This window comes from Seriola aureovittata, chromosome 20 (genome assembly GCF_021018895.1).
Source record: "Seriola aureovittata isolate HTS-2021-v1 ecotype China chromosome 20, ASM2101889v1, whole genome shotgun sequence".
In the NCBI taxonomy this organism is placed as follows: domain Eukaryota; kingdom Metazoa; phylum Chordata; class Actinopteri; order Carangiformes; family Carangidae; genus Seriola; species Seriola aureovittata.
Window position 1 is genome coordinate 19,222,134 of NC_079383.1, and position 25,330 is coordinate 19,247,463.

Here is a 25,330-nt window from a genome sequence, read left to right on the forward strand (position 1 = left end):
GACCAGCCCTGGAGACAGTTACATAACAAACACTGCAATCATTTTGGAAAAACACTGTAGCTGTTTCGTCTCTTCACTTGTTGTGAGTGGCTTAGTAATAAATAAATCAGTAACGTTTTCTAAATGTCTGTGTCTGTGTATTTAGATGCCAGTATATTTTAATGTGTAGCCTTTGCTCTTATACTTTTAAATGCGTGATTTATACACGGAAGCTATAAAATTATTATTATTATCATTATTATTATTGTCATTATTATTATTGTCATTATTATTATTATTATTATTCGTGGGTGGGCGGGGGAACCAGTGAGCTCATCCTCCCCAAGCTCTCCACAGGTGATTGGTGGCATTCACCCTCCAATCAGAATTCGCCTGCAAAGTGGCTTGGTGGTCAGTTTGGATCTTTTTGTCGAAGTAACCTTAGCGAACTATTCAAGTTTACCGTCAGCGACAGGATATCACTTTCTCTACCCCAGCTTTTGTTCCCGGGGACCTCTCTCTGTGAGTTAACCGTTCTTTCTAAAATTAAACAAAAAATTGAAAAGCGTTTTCCTTTGAGGCGTCCTAAAGGGAGCTAACCACCATTAGCATTGCGCTAGCATGACAACCAGAAGAAGAACTGCCATCATCATCATCCTCCCCAGTGGCTTCGCTAGCAGCAGGTAAGTTGCAACTCCAGCTCCAGCTAGTTTTTTCTACCGTGTTATCTTTGTGGGAATCGAAAGTGACGGTTTACGGTTGCGGACAAGTTAGTTGCGAGTTCAAATTAAACTGTTGGCAGTGTGTCCGCAAACTGTTAGCTTGCTGGTAAATGGCGCAGGGTCAGGGTAACTGGGCTAAGCTAGCGTTAGCAGTCTGTCAGCTAGCCTCAGTGTCACTGTTCCTTGACTCAACCAGCTGTGTCTGATCTTTGAGCTCGAAACGAATTACAGCCCTATTAAAATCTTCTCTGTAATCGGCTTCGTAGCAATGCATGCTTGTCGTCCACATTTGCTAAGACGATTTCTGACTCTTTTTCTGCCGTGTCCTGCTGTATTTACCCCCCCTTATTCTTCCATATATGGGTTTGCACTAACGTGCACTCTGAGATGTTGTAGCAACAAAACTTATTCTACCTTATTAAACAGTCCAAAGGCAATCGCGTCCAACATAAATCAATCTGTCATCTGAACACGAGAAGAGCAAATGTGAACTTGAGAATGCTACTGTGGGTGTGTGTTGTAGATAAATGTCAAATCTTGCTCCAGATTTACTCCCTGATGATCCCTTATATTTCACTTTATGACTGTAATTAATTCCCAATCGAGAAGAAAACACAGACTGTAACAAGATATGCTTGGATATGGCTCATCTCTGGGGCTAATAAATCATATTAACCATGTATTTTGAACAGATTAATGATGCTTTCTTTATATTAGTCTGTCTTTTTTTTTTGCCACTCTGTGTTTCACAGGCCTCCATTATGGTCTTCAGATGTGAGCCTATTGCTCCCAAATGGATGATGATTATCATGTCAGCCCACCACATCTGGATCATCCACTCATGCCCACAGGAATCCTCATCCGCCCCTACAGGTTATTTGCATTCCTTATTCTACTCATATACGACATTAGTATGTATTATTTATGTTTATTGAGGTCCCGTAATGCACATTGAGGCTACCCACCCTACAAATGCCTATACACCTATTTATTTATTTCAACATTGCATATGCTGGTAATTGGTATTCAGACTATTCATGTCATTTTAAATATACTTGCAGATTTGTTGTAATAAGGGAATCCAAGAGTTTCTAATGTCTGTCTAGACTAAAGTAATGGGTTCTCTTGCATCATGTGCTGAAAACATGGTTTCTAAACTGGGGGAAAAGAATAAGATCATTCAGCAAGGAGGACATTTGTCTTGAGTGAGATTATATGTATAGTTTACATTCTTACTGGATACACTATATTTTTCTATCCAAAGCAGTGACCATAGAGCTGTAATATTAAAAGCAGCTTGCTGTGTTCATGTGTATACAGCTCAATGTCTGAGGGCCAGTGTTGATGTCAAGGCTACTGCATGTATCATATTTAGAGAAGTCAAAGTATGAGGAATGGATTCGTCTTTTTGCAGGCTATTTACTTACTTACTTATTTAGCTCAAACATAAACATCCACTAAAAGTAAAATGCCCAGCAGTTGTTGACTGAAATATTAAGAATGGACAATCTATTTAATTTACTTGACTTTTAATGTCATCTGATCATTTGTGCCAAACACATTGGCTTCAGCATTTCATAAATGATCAGCTTTGGAAGGCAGTGAATGATTGTTATGAAGTAAAAAGTGATTTCATTTAAATAAACTGTCCATCCAGACAGTTGCAGGTTTGTGGTTTTAAAACGTCATCAGCAGAGACAGGCAAAACATATAATCATCTAAACAGGTGGTCAAACATAAATAACATTGCAGCACATCATTAATGTGCTGAAGGACCTCTTAGGATTCACTGTTTGCTCATTATTGAAGCTTTTGGGCCACAGCAGAAGACGACTGTGCTGAGTTCCACACCTGACAGTTACGAACAAGAAGATGATGCTACACTCGGATGAAATTACACTTGATCACAAGAAGTGACAGTCGACAAATTAAACATTGTTGCCTGTTTCAATGTATCTTGATTTCTTTTGCAAAGTGTGGTTCCACAGATCTATCCTGCCATTTTTGTGCTCATACCAACACCATAACATACTAGTTATTGTTAATAGGCCAGTACAGATTTTTTTTTCAGATGAACAAAAAGATAATGCACATGAATGTCAAGTAATGACAGTAATTTTCTCCAAGACTACTTGTTGTTCTTGTTTAGGACAGTTTAAATAATATACAGTAATATAATTTTCAGTCTTGTTAATCATAATTTTTTTTATTTCTTCACTGTAAGCTTGTTATATTTTGTTTGCTGGGCGTACTGCTCTCCGGTGGTGTTGGAGTTGAGGAATAACCCCAAAAAATGATTTTAAATGAGGCTTTAATTTACAACTTCACATTTTTTATACTAAACAAAATTATAGGTATTTACTAAATTGGTATTTACTGCAAAAACATTTTATTGTTATATGTAATATTGTATCTGAGTGAATACAATCCATTATTCATGTGAAGAAAGAATGATGGCAATGTTGACAGCACATTTATAGAGATTTTAATGTTTCCCCACTTTTCTAGCTGTGTCTGTTTTTATGACTTGTGCATTAACATAAAAGTGAAGTAGAAACAGTTGTAATTGCAAAGAATTGTAGCGTGTCAGTGTTTGTACCACAGGGTGGCGACATTTGCAAAACAATAGAATTTAATTGGAAGAACGTGTCATGTCTTCGGTTGAACATTAATTTTAACACAGGACAGAAGTTTGAAATTTCGTGTGACCTTGCAAGGTCAAAAAACAATCCCACACAAGTGCGTATGAGTGGTGACCGTGTTTCACTCAGAAATATGATCTATTAAATGCTGTGGTGCGGCAGACAGGCGTTCACTGTCTATTTATTTTTATAATTATTTTTTTTACATGGAGAATAAATATGTTTTCGTACGTCAGCATGCGCCTGGCGTATTACAGGATGAGAACATCCCGAGCCTGGGAAGTTTACGTCCCTTCATCAGCATCCAGCATCTCGCCCCCACCGTTGGTACACATCCCCCTCCTCCTTCCCCCGTACCCAAAGGGTCTCGCGAGCGCGCACGCGTGCGAAACTGCGTGGGAATGGCTGTTTGTGTGATCGAGGGGGTTGGGCCGCTTGGAGCGAGCTGAGAGCTGCATGAGTTTGTAATGTCCGCCATGTTGGCCATGGCGTATTGAACCGGGGAGGATCAGCGGAGCCTAGGAAAAAAAGAGACCGACAGAGAGCGACCGAGACCCGGGCCTGCCCGGCTCTGTTCGCGCTACTACGGACCCAAGCCTTCCCACAATCGACCGGCTGACTCCCAGAGACCGTCACAGATTCATCCATGAGAACTCGAGGCAGACCTGCTGTTATTCCTAGCAGATCGTATAGATTTATGCTGCATCTTTTAATATAAAAATGAGTAAATTGTCGTTTCGGGCACGGGCGCTGGATGCTAGTAAGCCTCTACCCGTCTTCCGCTGCGAGGATTTGCCTGACCTGCACGAATATGCCTCAATCAACCGGGCAGTGCCGCAGATGCCAACTGGGATGGAAAAAGAGGAGGAATCGGTATGTTTTTTATTGCTGGCCGACTGGTGTTGGATCACTTTGGAAGTGTTTTCATATCGAGGGGCGCCACTATGTTGCCTGCGCAAGCTTGTGCAAAATGGCCGCCATATCTTCTTTTTAGTGCACACGACGGCTCTCGACGAATACGAAATATTACGGCCCCGTTTCACCACAGGTGTCATTATAAGGGTGTAGCGGTTTGATATTTTATTCGTGAGCCGTGTTGTGTCCATTTGTTTCACTTGAAATCGCGCCCGAAAGCACAAAGGAGTCACGTGACTTTTATCTGTTCCTCCATTTTGTTGACTTTCTCTCTGGTAAAGGCAAGCGGGGATAGGCCTTGGACGTGGTGTACTTTCCGTGAACAAATGCCAGGGGGAGACACTGAGGCCCCTCCCCAAGTCCGGTTTGACAGCTAGGTGTTGCATGTTGACAGCTCCAACTCTGCCATGTGTGCTGCACTTGGCGTCTCCTGTTTGGCACAGAAAAGAATATATATATCTCGCAGACCCTGCCCTGTATTAAATCATAACAAACCTCTGCAGGGCTGCACACTGGCATGGGAGCATAATCTGTTATGACATGCATGGTATGGATAAAGTGTTGTCTTAGAGGCGACTTCATTCACGTTTTGAGCAAGACTGCTTTGGATTCCCGATTGCTGTAGCCATATTTAAAGTGTTTTTATTTATTAATGGAAACTTGTCTTAAATAATGATGTCTGCAAGACGGTACACATTGTAACAGAGCAGTGTGTGCTTCGTGTTTGTGAACAGTTGTGAGTTTAGTGAATTTATTTTGTGATGTCTTAACACTTTTGTGCGCTGAGACCATCAATATCTTTAGGCTTTATTCATTTATTTGGATGCTAAAAGCTGTAGTTTAATAACTGATTAGTTAACTTTTTGGATAATATTGAGGTCGTCTAATATTTATATCAGTTTGTGAAATCTGTACTAATCCGATCTAGTTTATTTTGTTAGGACAGTATATAATACTCCCATTCAGATCACATTTAAATATAGAAATGATTTGCACTGTGGTTGAACCACAGCTTGTCAGGTTGGATAAAGCTTATACATTGCATTTGAAATCTCTGCGTAAGTCAAATAGGGTCACTGTATTCAGTTCACTCTCATTCACACCGTAGATTAGGCTTTATAACTAACCCTCCTCTTTTGAAAGTTTTTTCATAAAATGATTCAATGTCTGTTGGATTATTAATGCATTGTATTTTGTCGTTATCATCTGATCTCTGGTTGTTATTGTTTGTTGTAGACAACGCATTAATGGCTAGTATGTTATCTGGTGTTTATTACCTCCTCTGGCCCACTTGCTCTGCTGAATTGCTTTCCGTCACCTCATCAGCAGGAGAGCCCCCTCTGTGCCGCCAAGTTACCTCAGCAGACAAACACAGGGGAAGCACAGACAGGGGCCCGCAAAGTCAGCAGAAATCCTAGCCCCCCCACCCCCTGCCAGACTCCCCCCCACGTACTGTACACATGCACACAACGGCATTACATAACAGAGTGACAGAAGAGATAAAGAGGACAGTTTTACTACAAGGCTGTGCATGGCTTAGCTCCCTGACCCACATCCTGTCCAGCAACAATGGAGCATCGCTGTGCTGAGAATTATGTTGATTAAAGAAGCGAGTAAGCACGCTTTGCGAGGCGCTAGTATTGATCGCATTAACATTTATACACAAGGATGCGCTGCTATCTTTACCCACCATTTTTGCTTGCATTGTATAGGGTTTGACTATAGGAAAAATACATCTGTTGTTGGGAATGAGCTGAATCTATAGCTGATGGACCTCTTTTTTTTGGTTTATTCAAATCATGAACTATGTGCCTTTGTATGTCTGCTTCATCAGCATTCATGATGTGACGCCTGACAGAAAATAATAACCTCTAAAAGCACAATTTGTATGCCATCATTAGTTGCAGTGGAACTGGAAATGAGGTGCTTTGTTCAGTAATAATCTTTTGAACACAGCATAAAACAATTCACCTGCCATGTTTCACTGTGGCTTCTGTTCACATGGTTCTGTTTTAAGACTTTGTATTTCAGTGTTATATTGTAGTTTGTAGAATCGAGAAGCAGTAGAATTAGCAAATACATTGCCATGACTGTGAATAGTAGGAACATTTTGTCCTGTTGTCTAATCAGGGAGTCTGTAATTGTTGCATTTGCACAGTTATGTAGAGATGGGGGGGGGGGGGTACCTTTTTTAATTCTAAAAGAACCTCAGTACTCGAAGTACAGAGAACTTCCCACATTAAGCACATAAGCGTTGAATTAAAGGAACACACCCTCATTACAGCTTCATAGCTAATGTGGACCAACAACAGTGTTGCATGTTTTGCTGCTTGGATGATGTCATTTTTGTTTTTCCTGGTAATTTATTATGGGCTAGATTTATTCTCCTTTGAATTATTGATGTTGCTAAAACATCAATCACAACCTGGTGTGTGTGTGTGTGCCTTGACTCACTGAGCAGATCGCTGTCCTCAAGACTTCCTCTGGCCGGCATGAGCTGAAAACACCTGTTGAAGGCCTCACTTTAGTTGCCATGGCAACTTTTATTGGAGTCATCTATTTTTCTTGGGAACATTTAATGGAATGGACGTGTGTTGCTGTGAAAATAGATTTTCATTTGTCTCTCCTTTATCTGCATCTGTGGCCATCACCGAAGGCAGCGCTGCCGCTGTGAAGTCCCAGAGCATTTAGTGGAGAAAGGACAAGAGAATTGGCCATTCAATATTTGTGATTTGGGCATGAGTAGTCCGGGATTACCCTATAATAAGTGGGTTTCAGCATTTGTGAAATGTCCTTCAACCCTTCACTCTCTTTTTTTTAATTGGGAAGAATGAGAATAAAGACAACTCATGTTTCAGCACAGACCAATTTAAATGAATTAAGTTTTTCCAGAAGTAAGCGTGTATTAGTGACATTCGGACTTTAAATTTTGATTAAAACAGATTGTTGGAGTAGTTCCTAGAATAATCTAGTTTACTCGTCCCCATGTGCCATTCACAAAACCCTTTATCCCCCGATTCCTCAACAGAGGAAATCCCAGGCTGTGAATCGTAGTTGTGAGGATCACAGCTGTGAAAGATCAGGATATCTTTAGGTCAGAGGCAGCTCAGGGAGGCCTGCTGCAATCTGCCAAGCTGATATCCCCTACAAAAGTGAGCAGAGGCATGTCTGGCCCAGGCTCAAGTTTAATTGGTTCCTTATGTACCACTCTATCTGCAAGGTTTAACTCTCTAGGCTCAGGGTTCATCGGCATGTCAGACAGTGGGGTTCACAGAGGGCGTTTTATGAGGAGGAGTTTGATAATTTACACGAGAGAGCAAACCCTGCGCAGAGACGGCTTACAATTGGTTCGTTTAGTTTACATAAGGTCATGTCATATCGGCAGACAACTCCTTGATGAAGCAGGAGTCTGTCCTTGTGGTTGCCAGCCTCTGTTTGTCATCAATGTTGTAACTACAGGCCACACAACCATGACAGGTGGCTGTCACTGATTGATGGTGTATACAGCATGTAAGGATGTGTGGAAGTATTTTAAAGTTAACCTGTGAGGCTTCGTCCAAACTACTACGCTTTCATTTTTTAAACGAAAACAAAGTCCGTCCAGATGACGGTTTTAAGATCAGTAACCATCTCCGTCCATACTATCACACCTGAAAACGCATCTGTTTTAAAACTGACACGTAATGTGGATATGGCACAGGTTGGAGGGTTGGTTTTTCTCTGGGTGCTCTGGTTTCTACACAGAAAAATTGCAAAGTAAACTGGAAGTTGCCAGTAGGTCTGCGTGTCCACCATACGTATTAGAAACTTAATACATCTTTGTCAAACACTTACCATGAAAATGAATTTTATTAAACTGTTTCTTGTCCAGTCTGCCTTTGGTTAAAGGTAGAAGCATACTCAAAATAGATTTGATTTTGTTGTGTTCTCAGCTGTCAAACTGCTATTAAATAGCAAGCTGAGGGAATTCCAAGAATGCGTCTGTGCAAAGCTTACCTTTTTTCCTTTTTTTTTTCTTTTTTTTTTTTTTTTACAATTAAAGTTGCAAGATCACTGGGGACGGAGAACCACAGCCTCTGCAGTTTTAGAGCAATAGTTTTAGACTGGCTAAGCACACGAAAATGGGTGGCTGATTGCAGGGGGTTGTGTATTCTGTGGGCAGTGAACCACACTGTGCAAAATTCTCAACAAGTTTGGCTGGGAGAGTCTGCACACACTGCAACAATCAAAGCCAAATAACAGCACTTTGTTTTTATCCAAAACCTGTGATTTGCATGTGTGAACATGCCAAAATCAGTTGCTTTTAGAGTAACGTGCCAGCTTAAGTTGCTAACAAATTGTAAGTGATTTGTGAATAGATGGCAGATTGTTGTATGTGTATGTTCATGTAGAGCCACCAACAAGCCGGTCAGGCTTCAGTGGGCAATGGATGTTGTCTGAATCCTCCTGGATGAACACTTCAGTTGCTTCAGTCTGAAGATCCTTGAAGTTAAATTCATGATGGTCCAGTTGACACAATAGGCTGTTATCTTTGTGTGTGTTGGTTGTAGAGAAAGTACAACACCGGGCTTGTTGATGAGCTTACCAGGGGCAGATGGTTCAGCTCTGGACACATGCTGCTTCCTTTTATGCCAGCTCACAGCACTGATACGGTTCTCCTGTTACTGCATGCAGAGCTCCTCATGGCTTTGGATTATACTTAAGGCTCCAACCACTTAAAACTCCCACACAAATGCTGACGTGTCTAAAATTGAATATTTTTCGGGTAATGAAAAATTACCCAAGCACAGATATGGTTTTGTCGATCATTGCATTTACCAGCCACAATTGATAGGTCATGGAACACTGACCCATGTCTCAAAATCTGCCCAAGAAATCATTGTTGTGGGAAAAAATGTGTAAAATGAGTAGGAGCCCTGTTAAAGTACTTGTTGGTGAAAGATTGGTCTTAGTCAGTTTGACTGGATTGGCCATCTGTTGCATTAACTGCTGAGAATAGGCCTGAAAAGATTGTGTAGTGCAGAGAGAGCATACAGGCTGCAGTGTCTTTGATGCAAACGCCATAACTTGGGCCAAAAGTAGGTCTGTGCTTACATTCTCATCAGTCATCCAACACTTAAGATGTTTATGAAGGCTTGTCAGTAATGTGTTACTTAGGCAAGCAGTATCTGTCATAGAAAAGAGATGAATATTAATATATAACATTTTTGAGGTGACTATATCGGATTACATAATGAGAAAACATTCTGTGCTCGCAGAGTTCAAGAGTCAAACTGTCTGACTCATTTGCCAACGTCTTTGCGTCGGCTGCCAAGTCAGTGAGGGTTTCACGGTGATTTGTTGCAGGAGAAACTTTGCAGGTATTTCATCCATGATCCCACGTTTCTGAAAACTTTTTAGGACCGATTTTTTTTCTCCAATTATCTTGCTTGAGCCGAGATATACTGCAAATGAAAACAATGAGTCACTTTTATGATAGTAGGGTCACCTGTGCACGGCTCAAAATGATGTCTATGCCAAGAAAACACATGCTTTGAAGTGCAGCTACACTGACGATGAATCTCATCTTTGTGCTCAGATTGACACTACGTTTAACAGTACTCTGTGTTCAATACCCCAAATCCTATACCCTCCCTCTACTGATGACTCATTCCTCTGAGACACAGCACTGAGCACTGTGATGGTATATATAGGCATAACATACCATGACAAATAGCATGTTCTCCCAAACCCACAGCAATTAGAGATGAGGTTGAAAATAAGAGCTAAAAAAGGAAAAAAAACACTGCAAGATAATCAGTAAAAGGAATTAAAAAATAATTCAGAAGGATCTGTGACTGGCAGCCTTGTCCTGTTTTGAAATGCTTTGTGTTTTGCATTCATTTTTATGGCCTGGCTATAATTCCCCCTTACATGGTTCAGGACTAATACTGAGATTGAAGAAAACGAATCAAGAAAACTAATTTCCATCTGTTTAGTTTTTTTGGTTTTCAAGTTTTTTACAGCTATTTCCCCGCATAGCTTCTGCAAGATACTGTTCAAACAAACTATGCTGCTAGTCCATTGAGAAATCTGAATTGTAATCCCTCCTAATGTGAGATGTAATTTTCCTGTGAATGTGTTGAGGCTTGTGTGAACTGACCTCAGGATCCTGCTCTGCAAACCTCAATTCAGTAACCTATAAGCACGGTTAAGTCCTGCACTTGAATGCTGGTTCTCTGTTTGGTTTGTGCTTGTTGCTGGCTTCCTGTATATGTGGAAAATAACGAACACTTCATTAAACTCATGATGAAAGGGCAGCATTTTTTTCCACAAGCTCAATTAGTCTTGCTCATCTTTATTCCCCAGTACACACCAGCATTCGGATTTGTCAATCCATGTCAATGTAAAGTGATATTTATGAAAAACCGCTTGTCTACTGGTATGTCTCGCTTGTGTGAGCATGTCTCTTGGGGTCAAAAAAAAGATTAGTAAACAACTAAATCAAGAAAGGAATTTCTGAGGAAACTGCAGAGCTCCTCAAACTGCACACAGTCCATGTTGAACAGCTGCTTTCCTTCTCTCCTCCAGGAGCACCATCTCCAGCGGGCCATCTCGGCGCAGCAGGTGTACGGCGAGAAGCGGGACAACATGGTTATCCCCGTCCCCGAGGCAGAGTGCAACATCACGCACTACGAGTCCCTCTACCCCGGGGAGTTCAAGATGCCAAAGCAGCTTATTCACATACAGCGTGAGTAGCGGGTCGCTTGCAACAGGATTATCCTCTTAGCTGCGTTAGCGGTCTGTGAGCACGTGGGGATGTTGTTGCTGTTTGAATGCGCCGGGCGTGTCTGATGGGTTCAGCCGGGTTTCGGCTGCTGATTGAGAGATTTGTGTGTTTGAGTTTGGGGAATTAAGGGAGCAGTTAGCAATGTTAGCATTAAAACAGCACAAGTGACTGCTAATTGAGCTTACATTTCTTTAAAAGGAAGTGCTGCACGGTCACATTTAAAAGGGACATGTGCATGTCTCTCATGACACATTGTGTAATATTGTGGTAGTTATCTTTAGAGACTGTGATATCACAGATTCCCTATCTGAAAGAGCTGAGCAGTCTCCACGAGTGACATAAATAAGGGGCAGGTTATTGGTGGAGAAAGAAAAGATAATCATACTGACAATGTGTTCTGTTTAAAACAGAATTTGCACATGTTAAAGAAAAAAGTGCTGTGTTTGCCTTATATCACTAGTATTATCAAAAATGTTCATGCTTCCCGTTTTTGCAAATATTTTACACACACCCAAATAAACTGTCAACAGCATCAGGTCAACAGTTGCAGTGTAAGTGTGGCATGTTCCTTGCAGTCTGCTGTGTCTCCCGCAGAATTAGAATCTAATTGTGGTGGTAGCTGGCGAAATTAATTAGAATATTAATGATGAGACCATACATAAGGTGATACCTTATATAAGGTGCTCCGCTGCAAATTTTTTAATTGCCAAGTACTGTGTCACAATTAAATAAATGAACAATATACAGCTCTCTCTTTGTTTATTGTCGATCTCACCTCCTGCTTCTGCCCCTAGCTGGCTCCTCGTATTGGCTGCTGTTCTCATCCTCCTCCTCCTCATCATCATTTCCTACATCTCTTTCTCTTCATTAGCTGCAGCTATCCCTTCCTGACCCTCTCTTGCTGCTTCAGCTGCCACAGCTGCACCAGTTCAAGCCGGGAAGTATTCAAAACAAATTAATTGGGATAGCTAATCACACTGGTCAGATTGCTCAGCTTTCCCACATGTTTTCTTAACTTTCCGTTTTGCTGATGCCTCTGCTCCAGACTGCGTGAAGCAAACCAATGCAGCTCTTCTATGAAATAAGATTATACTGATTAGTAATGGTCAAAAAAAAAAAAATGAATATGTGGTGGTCAGTGCTGATAATGCGTAGGGCTGCCACAAATAAATGAATGCATGGGAAACACTGGACTGTAAAAGCTCATTCATCTGAAGAGAATGGCATTAAAGAAACAATCCAGGATCACAATATAAAATATTTCTCAACAAGAATATTTGTTGAATATTAGAGCAAATTCCATGTGTTTGGTGTACACTGCAGCCATCACATTCACTGTTTGAATCAGCAACAGGGAAACCTTTGTGGCTACTGTTGCAGATACTTTCACCATCATCTTTATCTCTCTATTTTCTACTGCCTAACAGTTAAAATATAGGGCAGTGAGTGCTGCATACCTTCCCAAATGCTTGAGGTTTTGACAGGTTAATGTGTTGATTATAGTGGCGCTCTGACAGCAACAGTGCAGTAAACCTACTTTTTTCTCATCCACGGGTCATGGTAGCTGATGGATTACAACAGACAACCACTTTCCCCATTTTAGCAGACTAATATGTTATTGTCCGGAGATTCCCCAGGCCATTTCTGGAGATTGTGGCCAGACTGACTGGTAAAGCAAAAGGAAAAAAAAAAAAAAATCAAGTCACAGGCAATATTTATGAGCAAGTGGCTGGTTATGTTCCCAGCCCGGGTGCTGGTGTTTGTCCTCGAGCACTGCTTTATTGAGTTGGTGAAGGCACAGACCCAAACACAAGCACAGTGCTTTGTCATGATAAAATGGTGTGTTTATTTTTTGTCCAACATTTGGCAGCAGTTGTCTGAAGTTAAAGACTGAGCATTTTATACCCTGTGGCTAATGTTTATTGACTTTGCATGAAATGTACTGCTGCTAAATACAAAAGGCTCTGCATCATAAAATCATGACATGGCATTAAGTCTTCTAATGACATATTTTTATCTGGGGTCATCAGCCACAATATTTATGAAAAATTTGTTTTCCTGTGAAAGTTAAAATTAAATATGTCCTGATACTTATTCAATGTGTGCGTGCACAACACAGCTCGCTAATAGCGTTTACAGAAGGGAAGTTGTGTTTAGTTGACGCAGTCCTGTGTCTTTTTCTCCAGTAACCAACTGCTCTCCATCTCACAGCTTTCAGTTTGGATACAGAGCAGCCAGACTACGACCTAGATTCAGAGGATGACACGTTTGTGAATAAGCTGAAGAAGAAGATGGAAATCACCTCCCTGCAGTTTGAAGAAATGATAGACCGACTGGAGAAAGGCAGTGGGCAGCAGGTATTTGTCAACCTGTGTGGGGGAAATGACTAGTTTTCAGGGTATTTGCACAAACACATTACTGGCTTGACTTTACACAGAATAAATAAGCCCACCGAGTCAGATTGTGCTTCACTCTGCGCCAAATAAAGTCAGGTTTCTCACCCTGTGTTTTAGTAATCTGAGAGGTCATTACCTCAGTCCTTGGTTTCTTTAGCAGTTACAGAAAGCCACTGCATTTTGGGAGTTTTTGTAATCTCCAACTAGTAGCTGCTTAAATTTAAACAACACCAGGTTCCTCTGTGTTTTGTTTATTATTTCTTTGTTATACATGGGACTTGTGAATACCTGCACTGACTTGGTGACTCCTCTGTTGCTTCGCAGCTTGTAAGTCTGCAGGAAGCCAAACTGCTGCTGAAAGAGGACGACGAACTGATCAAGGAGGTGTTCGACTACTGGAGCCGCAAGAGGAAAACCTGCAAGGGTGGCTCCCTCATCCCCAATGTCAAGCAGGAGAAGAGGGATGGCTCTAGCACCAGCGACCCCTACGTGGCCTTCCGCCGACGGACGGAGAAGATGCAGACCAGAAAGGTAGGAGTCTGCGGCCCAGAAGAATGAGTGAGACGACAAAACAAATGGAAGAAGTTGAGATCTGTAAGATCTCATACAGCTATAACGCTCTTCTTCAGATATCAATAGCTATAAAGGCAGCTTTGATGTGTAGGTTGACCCTATTACCCTAAAATTAAAGTTTTAAAAAAAAAAACGAAGGTTTCAGAGACTTTGTCAGAAAAAGTTTCAATACAAATGGAAACACTTGTGTTGGTGTGCGTCTGAATCATAACCGCTCCATTTTCAGAACCGAAAGAATGACGAGGCGTCGTATGAGAAGATGCTGAAGCTGCGCAGAGACCTGAGCCGAGCCGTCACCATCCTAGAGATGATCAAGAGGCGAGAGAAGAGCAAGAGGGAACTGCTGCACCTCACGCTGGAGATTGTGGAGAAGAGGTAAGAAAGATCAGAGTGGGAATGAGGACAGGAAAGAGTTTGGCAGTGGTTGTTGTGGTTGTCTGCACTGCACCAACTACCTTGTGAGAGCAACTAGCTGCTATTAGGAGGCCTTTTCATAGAGCTTTAGAATGCAGTCGTATCGGGAAGTGGATGCTTCATTTGTCTAATTGGACGACAGATGTTCATGAACAGATTTATTTGGATAATATGCTGTTTTGGAGCTGTGCCCTCGTTCTGTCACTCTAGGAGTAGTTTGGGAACACTTTCTGATAAGGTTTAAAAAAAAAAAAAAAAAAATCACTACATGTTTATCCCCCTTCAAGCTGAGATGGTTACGATGTCAGACCTTTTACTACACGTGGTGTTTTGGCCGGCTTATGTGGTTAACCTTCATGTTTGATTAGGCTTTTGTTTACTCGTCAAGTTGAAAATCCCAAGTAGAGGCCATTAGGACACTTGTCTGCAAGACTGATGGTCTCAAACAGTCACCCACGTGTTTTTCTGTAAAGTCAGGCTTCGCTGCTCATGTTAATTGAGGGCACAGTCATGTACACTGTTTTGCATGCATTATCAATTTTGAGTTCACCCTGTTTATTCAGAAGTGTCAGGAGCAAATTAGCTCATTGACTTCTCTGTGGCAGTTGGAGTTTTTCTTTTCCTACTCTGTTAGGCAGTACACGGGACTATATGTTTCTTATTTTGTGTATTGAATTTATTTATTTTTTTATCTCACGAGCTCCCACTTTGAATTGTCCTTTTTTCCTCCTCAGCGGAGCCTTTGCGATCCATCTAAACATGACATCCGAATGGAATGAATTTCCTCTGAAAGTAGCTGTCAGTGTGAGCTTAAATTGGACCCTTCTCCTTGAAGTGCTTTTGATTTATAGTGACATTTCAATTTCCTCTTGTTATCCCGGCCTGGTTTCTGCCCGCGCATCACCGCCAGTGTTCACTCCCAGATTGGACCACTCTATCCTCAGTAGATAGCTTCTCCAGCCCACTGCATAATATTACGCCAGCGTAGAGTGGCCCAGGTGTACTGCGTGGTGTGTGTGTGTTTGTAGTCTCAGAGTTGTGTGTTTCGGGCTGTCCGTTGGCCATGGCTGTATGGTGTTGACATTTGAGTATTAATTAGCAATCATGTTCCTGGATATTGGGGTATAAATTACAATACAGTATGCGCAGGTGTCTCCATATGTCATACTTTGTAGTAAATGTTAATGTAATGTGGAAGTACACCTCCTTTTACTCACCAGCTCATCTACACTTTTCTCTGTGCCTGTCAGGAACACAATGCCAGACTTTGGCAGCGAGGTGATGGCAGAGGCTTTGGCGCAGCGGGCTCTCGTGAAGCCTGTCTACACCATCCCCATCATTCCCCTGTCCAGCAGCAACCAGTACAGACACCAGGACCACTTGGACATGAAGGACTACAAGAAGGTGAGGCCAAACTCACAACACAACACAGTGGCTAACGTCAGAAACAGCGTGGAGAATGATTTCCGTCCCTTTCAGCTCGTGAGGAGTGAGGGTGTTGGAACAGAACGTCTGCGGAAGACTGGGGAACGTTATTGACTTTGCGTTTGTCCTTCACCTGAGTCAAGAGCTGATATCTGCAATGTACTGTACCTCACACTGAACAGTGACTGAAATGAGATCTTGGCATTTTCATTGTTGAAAAGGTGCGCCATTTTAAATGGCAATTATTATTGAAAATCATTGCCATACTGTGAGAACATTAGTGGATTTTTAGAATAGAAAAATATGTTTGTTAAAGTAAGATTTTCTTTACAGAAGTGATTTAACTTTTTTATCGAAAAGAATTTTAAGGGTAAAAAAGATCTAATAATGCATGTATACATAAGTATTGGAGGAAGTAGTTTCCCATGCTCGTGTTGTTGCTCAGTTGTGTATCACAATGTTGATGCCCTGTAATCACAGTTATGTCATTGAGGGGGAAGGGTACATAGTTTATGTGCTGAAATTCAAAAAAATAATATAAGGCTGAGCTAATGTAAGTACTTCATTATTGTGAACTCTGTGTCACCTCTTCTCATTATAACTTCATTAGCTCCAGTGTCCAACAACCCTCCTCTTCCCCTGCAGGGAGGCAACTACCAACCCCCCAGCCCCCTGTCTTACCCTACCAGCTGGTTGACTTTTCCCTTTTGTTTACAGACGCTCATTTTTGCTTTAACTCTGCCCCCTCCTCCCTCATCACTCTAACCCTCATTTCTTCCATTGATTTGACACAGCAGCTCTTCACTGCCGAGTCCCTGCCTCTCTGTTTGCTTTTGTCCCCTACGTCCAAGGACTGAATAGGATCTGACTAATCCTAGTGGAGTTGGAGTCTGTTCAGACAGGGAGGGGTCGTCCCACTGGGGAAGTTGGGGGTGAACGGTGGCGTGGGGTGGGTTGAGGAGGGGGGGACAGCCATCTGGCTAGGCAGTGGCATCTGGCACGTGCTGCCATCTGCATATCAATGCCTCTTTTACTCACTGTTGTTTCTACGCACACTCTCCGTTCATAGACCACCAACACTGGGCTAGCACCAACAATATCGCTTTGCATCTTGAAATGCCTTTTCAATTAAACAGACTGTTTTAACACTGTTTCACTTCCATCTTCACAGCCGGAGAAGACAGAGGCAGTACGAACCAAAAGGAAATACGAAAAGAAACCCAAGATCCCTCCTCTGTCAGCACCTCAACATTCAGGGCCCTCGGTGTTCAATCCCAAGGACCTCAACCAGTACGATTTCCCCAGCTCAGACGAAGAACCATTCTCACAGGTAACGTGATTCTGTCTCAGGCGAATGTGAATGACTCTTCTTTTGTTGTGACATGGTTTCAGTTCCAATTTCCATGTGGATATTAACAAACGAGGAACAAGAGGATGAAAGCTGTTATCACTCAGCCATTGTTCCTCAGCAACTCTAAAAGTCATGCTTGGCCAGCAATACACTGATAATGTCAAGTATATAAAAGTGCATGGTTTCCAGTCCTGAGCTCTTCATTTACTTGAGTTGTTTTTATTGTGTAGATCCATTCAGGTTCTTCGGAGGCAGAAGAAGAGAATGACCCAGATGGCTGCTTTGCGTTCAGGAGGAAGGCTGGCTGTCAGTACTACGCTGTGAGTGCCCTCCTGTGACTCCCGTGCTTCTATTTATAGTGCCAACAGCAGGCTGACCAGTCTGGCTCCCCTGGCTGTTAAGTCTTCCACACACTGCTGGATAGAATAATGCCATTTCTTTATTTCATCTTAATTTTAATATCTGATCACCTCCTTCCCCCTGTTTTCTCCTCCCGCCTCTCTTCTTCATCGTCCTTCAGTCTCATCCTGACCAGAGTGGCAACTGGCCCTGGGTAAGCCCGTCAGAGGGCGGGCTCGGCGACCCACGCTTCCGCTACTGTCTGACCTCGCTCAACATGCCACGGCGCTGCATAGGTTTGGCACGGCGGCGCGTGGGCAGAGGGGGCAGGTGAGTTCACTCTTGCTGTTTTTTGGTCTCCTCAACACTTGCTGAGATTTGATCAGCGATGCTCAGATTGTTCTGCAGGTACACAGACAGAAATGAACGGGGATTGTTTCCAGGTCTTGAACATTTGGCAAAATCAAAAATTTATCAGTTTTGAATGGATACATAGCTTCATGTTTTCTAACAGTTGTGATGTAAAGAATAAGTAGTTTGCTATGATCAACCCAGGTGCTATTTGCATTCATTATATTTCTGTCATACCAAAATATACAAATTCAGTGAAGAAAAATGTGAGAAAATGTAGAAATATGAAATTAAATGTGTGTAGGAATGATGCCAATACCAATACTGAGCAGGGGGGAAACTCAGCCAAGTGTTGGCTGTAGCTGCTGAGGTTGTTTACCATACCAGCTCTTTGGCAGGTTACCAGCCGTCATTTGGCGGGCGCATTCTATTATAAATATCAAGCTGGCCGGTAAAATGATGAACATGACAATCCCATTTTGGGATTCACCTGCCACTGTGGCCTGTAGACACATCAGAAATCTGAGTTTTAAACAAAAGCGTATCCTCCAGCTTTGTCTAATATCTCCTCAGTCAGCACACAGATCATCATATGAAGCACAGTGACCGTAGGGGTGAGTTAGCCAGCAGCTAATACGGCGCTAGGTGTCGTCAAGGAGACCAACTGGGACCGGCAGCATCTTTCACAGACGTACAACATGAGATCAGCGATGTTCTGTTTCTGTCTGCAGTCGACCTTATCGTCCACCTCGAGGGAGACTGAGGGGACTGGTTTATCCCATGAATTAAAATGCCTTCTTCAATACGATGTGTACTTATGATAGCGACACTCGACCGTGTGAGAAAACACGGAGCTTAGTGTGTTTGTTTAGCTACACTAGCAGTGTGCCTGTAGGGACTGCAGTGTTGGTCTTTTGATTTGTTGTTCTTTCCAAGACTTGGCTCCAGAGTTAAATGTCTCAACAAGGATTTCTATGAAACTTAATACAGACATGCACAAGTGTATCCTGAAGACTGTCGTGGTTCCCTGACATTTCAGCCAACGCCACACAATTTTTTAGTTGTACATCTAAAAATGCCACTGTACAGTTCTGATGTAAGTAACAGCATGGCCTTTCCGCTGGCATCAGCCTCAGGCAAAACAAAAAAAAAAATGTTGCCCTACTCACGGTAAGGCTCTGGAATAACAAAAAAACAGCAGTCTAGTCTCTCCTCTCAGCCTCATGTGGCTGTGTGGTGAACTTATGTTCCATTATATAAGTGTTCTGCTCTGTCCTCATGGTAGAACTCCATGCTTTTGCCCTGTTTTTTGTGCAGTACCTCGCTATGTTTGGTACTGGCCCGCTGAATTATAATTACATGAGTGGTATGCAAGAAACAGCCACACTTGTGCAATAGTGCAGTCATAACCAAACAATGTTGATGTTGTAATGCACTGATAATGGCTACAGCATGTTTTTCATTTCATCAGACCTCAGATGACTTGTGGTCATGGATGAGGATTTGTTATGATGATTCTGGGTTTGTGTTGCAGGGTCTTGTTGGACAGAGCGCACACGGATCTCGACAACATCTGTCAGAGCCTGGACTCCGACCCGGAACCCGAACCACTCGCCTCACCACTTCCAAGCTCTCCGCTCCGCAACTCTAACACCAGTACCTCAGAAACCAATACCTCGGACCCAACCAGCTCCTCCCACCTCCCCACCTCTTCATCACCCCTGTCGTCGTCGCCATCGCAAACACCTATGGACCTCAGCCAGATTCTTTTGAACATTAAATCTTGCCGCTGGAGGCACTTCAGACCACGGACGCTATCCCATCACCCCTTGGGTGGCGGAGACTTGTCTCGCAGAGGATTTAGGGATTGTAGCCGGACAGTGTCAGGACTAACCCGGACCTTGTCTGGAGGATCCAGCTCCCAGAACCGCATTGGCTCGGCCCCCCCCCCTTTCCACGGTGAGTCTTGTTTCTTCCTCGACACTGCTCAGTGTTTTCTTTTGCATCTTTGGCATCGTGCGTCTAAAATTTGTAGAGCTAAATATTTTCATTGGTCCGAACACAGTGGAACAGTTTATTTTATTGCTTTATTGCTTGTATGCAAAGGTTTCTTGGCATCAAAAGGAGTTAATTTAACACGGCTTTGATAAACTGTCATTCCACAAGGTTAGTGTTTCTGGCTGTAGTTCTCGGAGTAAATTTAGCAAAGCCCAGTGGTCCTTTGTGCACTCTCTGCTGTAATTAAAGAAGGTGCTGAATTCAGTCTGAGCTTGGAAACAGTTTTCCCTCAGCTCATTTTGAAACTTTTGTTATCAGGTGTCAACATACAGCCACAAGGAACGGGAGACTTCTTTCTGCCAAAGTGTTCATCTGAAATCTTCAGGCTCTGGAAACTGTTGTTATTAATTTATTGTATAGTTTATTGTTACAGTTTTAGATCGGTTATATTTATTTGTATTGATGGCATTAGACTGCTCTTTGGTTGTCTCTGCCATTGTTTCTAGAATATTTCATTATTTTTACTGGCAACTTAATTTATGATTATACACATTTTTTCACATTCTGATCTTGTGACATACTGTGGTAGTCCATAACCTGTTATTGCTGCCTATACTTATCACAAGAGTATTGAAAGAGAGTCCTTACCAATTTCATGATGTAAATATGAAATGTTGTATTATCAATATACAAAGAAATATAGTCGAAATTACTGGAAACCTGGGAGTCTTTCATAGTTTTACAAGTGTGTGTAAGTAGATTTGAATGTCTGTTTTGGCTCATGCAGTTAATTAAAGTCCAAATAAGATTAGAATATAAAAATGAAGTCCAAACTTGCCATTAACGTAGACCTATTCTCTGATTTGCATCATTTTCTGCCAGATAGATTTAAGAGGTAACAACCTCTGTGTAAGCAGCAAAGCAAAAGCTGTTAATGGATGACAAATATCTGGCTTCATCCACACTGCTACGTTTTCATTTTAAAATGGTTCGTTTTAAAACGAAAATGATCTCAGTCCAGACTAACACGCCTGAAAATGCACACATGCTTGACCATTCACATACACCCAGCATGTGTAAATATAACCCAAACCTAATTGAAGTTAAATGTATAATGACAGCCTGAAAAGATTCTCCTTATAGTTTGTGTAGAGCTCAGGCAGGAAAGGCTGTTTGCATTGACTATTAGACGATCCTCTCTGTCAGACTTCAGCTCTTTATCTCTCAGTACAAAGGGTAGTAAGTACAAAAAGAGGAATTGGGAGAATTGCCTTTGTGGTGTGCATGTGGAGGGATGTAATTGAAAAATTTCTCCATGCATAAAATTATGTGAGGTGCGGTTGTTTTAATGATTTTGTGCATGTGAATCTGGAGTGATGAGGAAGGGGAGTGAGGGGGAAAAAAAAAAAAGTTTGGCTTTCAAAGCCAGCTCAGCGGTGTTTGGTCGTGGCTTGCTGCTGCTCTTGTGTAACACTTTTTGATGAGGTGCCTCCAAGGTAGATTGCTCCGCTGCAGCCCGGGGCTCCCATACTGCTGTTAAATCACATGAACTTTCTGCTTTCAGACCCTCGTTCCATATTATAATAAATTAATTCCTGCTCCCCCTGGCTTAGGGGAGTCAATTAGAAATGGTGCTGTATAAATAGATTCATGAGATGTGCTACGGTGAGTCTGGGCTGGTGGCTGGAGAGCAGAGAGGTTGTTGAATATTTGAACCACGTTGAGCTGGTGAAGGAAGATGGCAGAATGTCAAGCAAATTACATGGGATAAAACCTGTTCTCTAAACTTGATAATCTGTTGATACCATGGCAAGTTTAGGGTCAAACAACATCTGATTTTATTTGATCAGCAATTTTGGATTTTTCTACACAAATCTGAGGAGTCTGAATCTGGTCAATATAACATTTTGCAAAAATGAAATTTATATAATATTTGGGAAATATGTTAAAGAATTATTTATTTCTGTGGCATTTTTGTTGTTGTAAACCTCAGTGTTACTTTACAGTAACTTCTGTGCAAGACTTTCTGACACTGACAATTGAACTTTTAAATATCTTAAAAAGTAGTTATGAAAATGTGGCCTGCTGAAGATATCTGGTTTTGAAATTAGTATGTGTGAAATGGAGAAGTTATTTGTGTAGGCCTGTGATTGATTTTTGTTATTGAGAAAGATGCTAAATATTTTCCGCTTGAGGGTTCTTTCGGTAATTAAAGTGTAAGGTGGTTGAATATATATCCCTTTGTTATATAGAGTTTGCACACAGCAAGGATGGGTGAAAATCAGCACATACAGATTTAGGAATTGAGTGTTTTTGTTTTACGAAGCCACCCTTGTTTTTTCATATGAACACATCAGCTGTACAAGGACGTTGCCTTTAGTCTGCAAAATTATGATTTTAAACAGAAAATTGGTTATCAAAGAGTAAGAAAACACTGAGGTTTGATACCCAGCCCATGTCCTTGACATCTCATATTGAGCAGATGTGAACATTTTACCCATTTGGTTCTGGCTTGATACTTTTCTCTGCGACACAATGCAGCGTTATTTGGCAATTAACCCTTTTGACCAATCAGATGGGTGGGGAAAAATAACGGTACTGCTGACAACTAACAGTTAAACTCTCCACTAACTGCAAACAGCTAACTTCTAACTGTTGTTGACTGGAAGCTACAAGTTCTCAGCAGCTACATCAGAACTTCCCCCCTAAGATGAGCTTGGTGCTTCAGAACAAAAGCACCAGTTGTCCCAGGTGATTCATTTCAACATAACAGTATGTCATTTAACTTAATTGCAATAGTACGCAATAAACGCAAATATGACTCAAGATATACCTATTTTCCAGAAGTGTATGATTGAGCTTCTTCCCCCATGGTCTAGTGTTTAAAAAGTAAACAATAAATCACAATAAATCGAAATATTGAGTCGCAGTACTTGCAGACTCCGTAAAGATTGCAATACATATCAAATCGGCACCTAGATATCCTGTTAGTATTGAATCAGGACATGAGCATATCGTCAGCATTGAAGCGTTTACCTTTGTGCAACCAGGAGTGAAAGCTGTACAGTCAGGCCTCAGGAGTATAAACTGTGTGTGTGTGTGTGTGTGTGTGCGCGTGGGGCTTTGTGTTAAACCTTCAAACTGGACTTTACTTTTCTTTACCTTGAAGAAAGGTAAGCAACACACCTACGAATACACCATTGTGTTGTTGTGCCACAGTGCTCTTGTTTTCTGAAAGCTCCCTAAGGTGTTGCTCTTGTATAGACAGTTACTGTTATTTCCATTGAAACGCTGTCTCAGATTATATTGATGGTGATGATTGTGAATGTTATTTGTATCAATTATTTGAAGTTTTAAAGTAGTTTCCACATCATTGTGAGGGGGTCATGTCTCCTTGTAGCTTTGAAATAACTTGTTTTTATTGGTTCAGCAAATATTTTAATGCCCTCTAATTTGTTCGTCCTGACCGGAGTGAAATTTGTACAGAAACACAAAACCTTCATTTTGGTTTTTGTAAAAACTGATGAATATGAACTAAGGTCAGCTTCAGTACAATAGCGTTTCATGTACTGACCTTCAAAAACATGCCAGTCACACCAGACTTGTTCAGTCTGTTATTGTGCCTGAAAACATGGACAAAAGTTTCAGCTGCAAACCACGAAATTAACCCCACACACACACACACACACACACACACACACACACACACACACACACACACACACACACACACACACACACACACACACACACACACACACACACACACAGATAACTTTCCCGAATCCTGCCTCTGACTGGTACGTCTCATCCTTCCTGTTCACAGTGTTCACAGCAGAGCAGTACCAGCAGCACCAGGAGCAGCTGGCCATCATGCAGAAACAGCAGCTGGAGCAGAGCCAACAGCAGCAACAAGCCAACATCCCTGCAACAACCACCAACACACAGGTCAGTCAGGATGGACACACAACTCAAAAGCCTTGTGGTAAAAGTTTTTATAACACAAAAAGCAGATAGGTGTCAAGACATTGTGGGCATAAGTGTCGTAAGAGGACAAAGGTTTTATCTCTCAGGTGTTGATATCTGGTCTGAATTGGATTTGTATCTACTTCTCCTACGTTAACTGAACTTATGGGGTCGTTTTCTGCTGCTCGGGTCCCAAATAGACGCAAATGAGCCAGAGTTCTCCCAATATGGAAATCATTTACAGTTGAAGGTCAGTTCACCCATCCCCAGGAAATGAGAGACATCCTCATTCCCACGAGCAGTATTAATGCCACTGGCTTGGTTCCTGTTTGCCAGGAGAAGCGCTGAGCTCAGCAGTTTCATTACATTGTAGCAGAGCGGTCGAATCTTTGGCACAGACCCACATTTTCTCTCTCTCGGTTTCCATCCAGGCACTTGTGTCCAAGACGCTGGACCAGGCCAGTGCCCAGTTTGCTGCCTCGGCCCTCGTCACCACGGACCAGCTGCTGGCCTTCAAGTCCAAAGAGGAGCTGGTGCTGGCGAGCGGAGTCAACGGGGTCCTGGCAGGTGCAGGTGAGTGTCGCTTATTATATTATTGGTTAATTATGCCTCCACGCCGGCGACAGCCAGAGCCGGACTTATTGTTTTCAAGTTGTACGTCTGTCCTTAAACATTTACATACATCTGTCCCATTCTCATGGACACGATGTCTCAGTAACACCTTTTTAAGGAATTTCTTCAAATTTGGCACAAACATTCATGAAGACTCAAGGATGAACTGATTAGGTTTTGGGGGTCAAAGGTCAAAGTCACAGTGACCTCACAAAACAATTTTTAGCCATAACTCAAGACTTCACACACCGATTGACAAAGTTGCACCCAAATGGTTGATATTTTATATGTCTCTGGATAAACAGTGATGTAATTTGAAACTACTCTGAGTGGCGGAGGCAGACTGCCACAATATGGTAATTCAAATTTTACTAATTAAACTAATACTGGATACTTTCTGCCCCTTAAAGCCTTGAAAAATCCTCCAAACGAATCAATTCATGAAGAAAAAGTAGCTGCTTACAGCTTATCACACACTCACATACTGAGTTGAGGCGGTGCAAGAAGGAATCGGCTCATTTTAAGGGGACCCAAGCCAAAAAGGTTAGGAAAGTTTTATTTGAAGTGGTTAATGTTTGGAAAAATGTTACTCCAAATGAACATATAACTACACATTTGAAGCAGCTGTAGACCTAGAATCAGCAGCCCCCTCCCTCTTCCCCTTGGGTTTAAACTAGGGTGGAAAAAACATTGAAAGCAATTATCAATATAATACAGTCCATTACAGCAACATCACCACCAGCAACCTCAACAGTTAACACAGAGTTGCGTCAAAATCTGAACTTTATAAGCTTCACTAAGACGGGATTTATTGCAGCGCTGTTGTATGAGGTTGCATTAGTGCAGCAGCAGCTCGTGAAGTGGTTTGTCACTGAAAA

At 41.9% G+C, this 25,330-nt stretch overlaps 1 protein-coding gene across 3 annotated transcripts in view; it reads left to right on the forward strand.

Annotated features, from left to right (window-relative positions):
- Window positions 1-350: 350 nt before the first annotated feature.
- Window positions 351-25,330, forward strand: part of epc1a (enhancer of polycomb homolog 1 (Drosophila) a) — a 28,007-nt gene continuing 3,027 nt past the window's right edge. The window contains exons 1-13 of one of the 3 annotated variants that reach the window (XM_056364164.1): window positions 351-662; window positions 1,454-1,574; window positions 10,829-10,988; window positions 13,239-13,384; window positions 13,748-13,954; window positions 14,223-14,371; window positions 15,661-15,814; window positions 17,007-17,165; window positions 17,417-17,506; window positions 17,707-17,855; window positions 19,411-19,835; window positions 23,701-23,822; window positions 24,272-24,413. In XM_056364164.1, coding sequence (XP_056220139.1) covers window positions 10,889-10,988; window positions 13,239-13,384; window positions 13,748-13,954; window positions 14,223-14,371; window positions 15,661-15,814; window positions 17,007-17,165; window positions 17,417-17,506; window positions 17,707-17,855; window positions 19,411-19,835; window positions 23,701-23,822; window positions 24,272-24,413 — 1,843 coding nt within the window. In that variant the 5' untranslated portion in view covers window positions 351-662; window positions 1,454-1,574; window positions 10,829-10,888. Of the gene's footprint in view, window positions 663-1,453; window positions 1,575-3,754; window positions 4,217-10,828; window positions 10,989-11,898; window positions 13,385-13,747; window positions 13,955-14,222; window positions 14,372-15,660; window positions 15,815-17,006; window positions 17,166-17,416; window positions 17,507-17,706; window positions 17,856-19,410; window positions 19,836-23,700; window positions 23,823-24,271; window positions 24,414-25,330 lie in introns of those variants that run through there. The other 2 variants (XM_056364163.1, XM_056364165.1) reach the window with 2 other exon arrangements.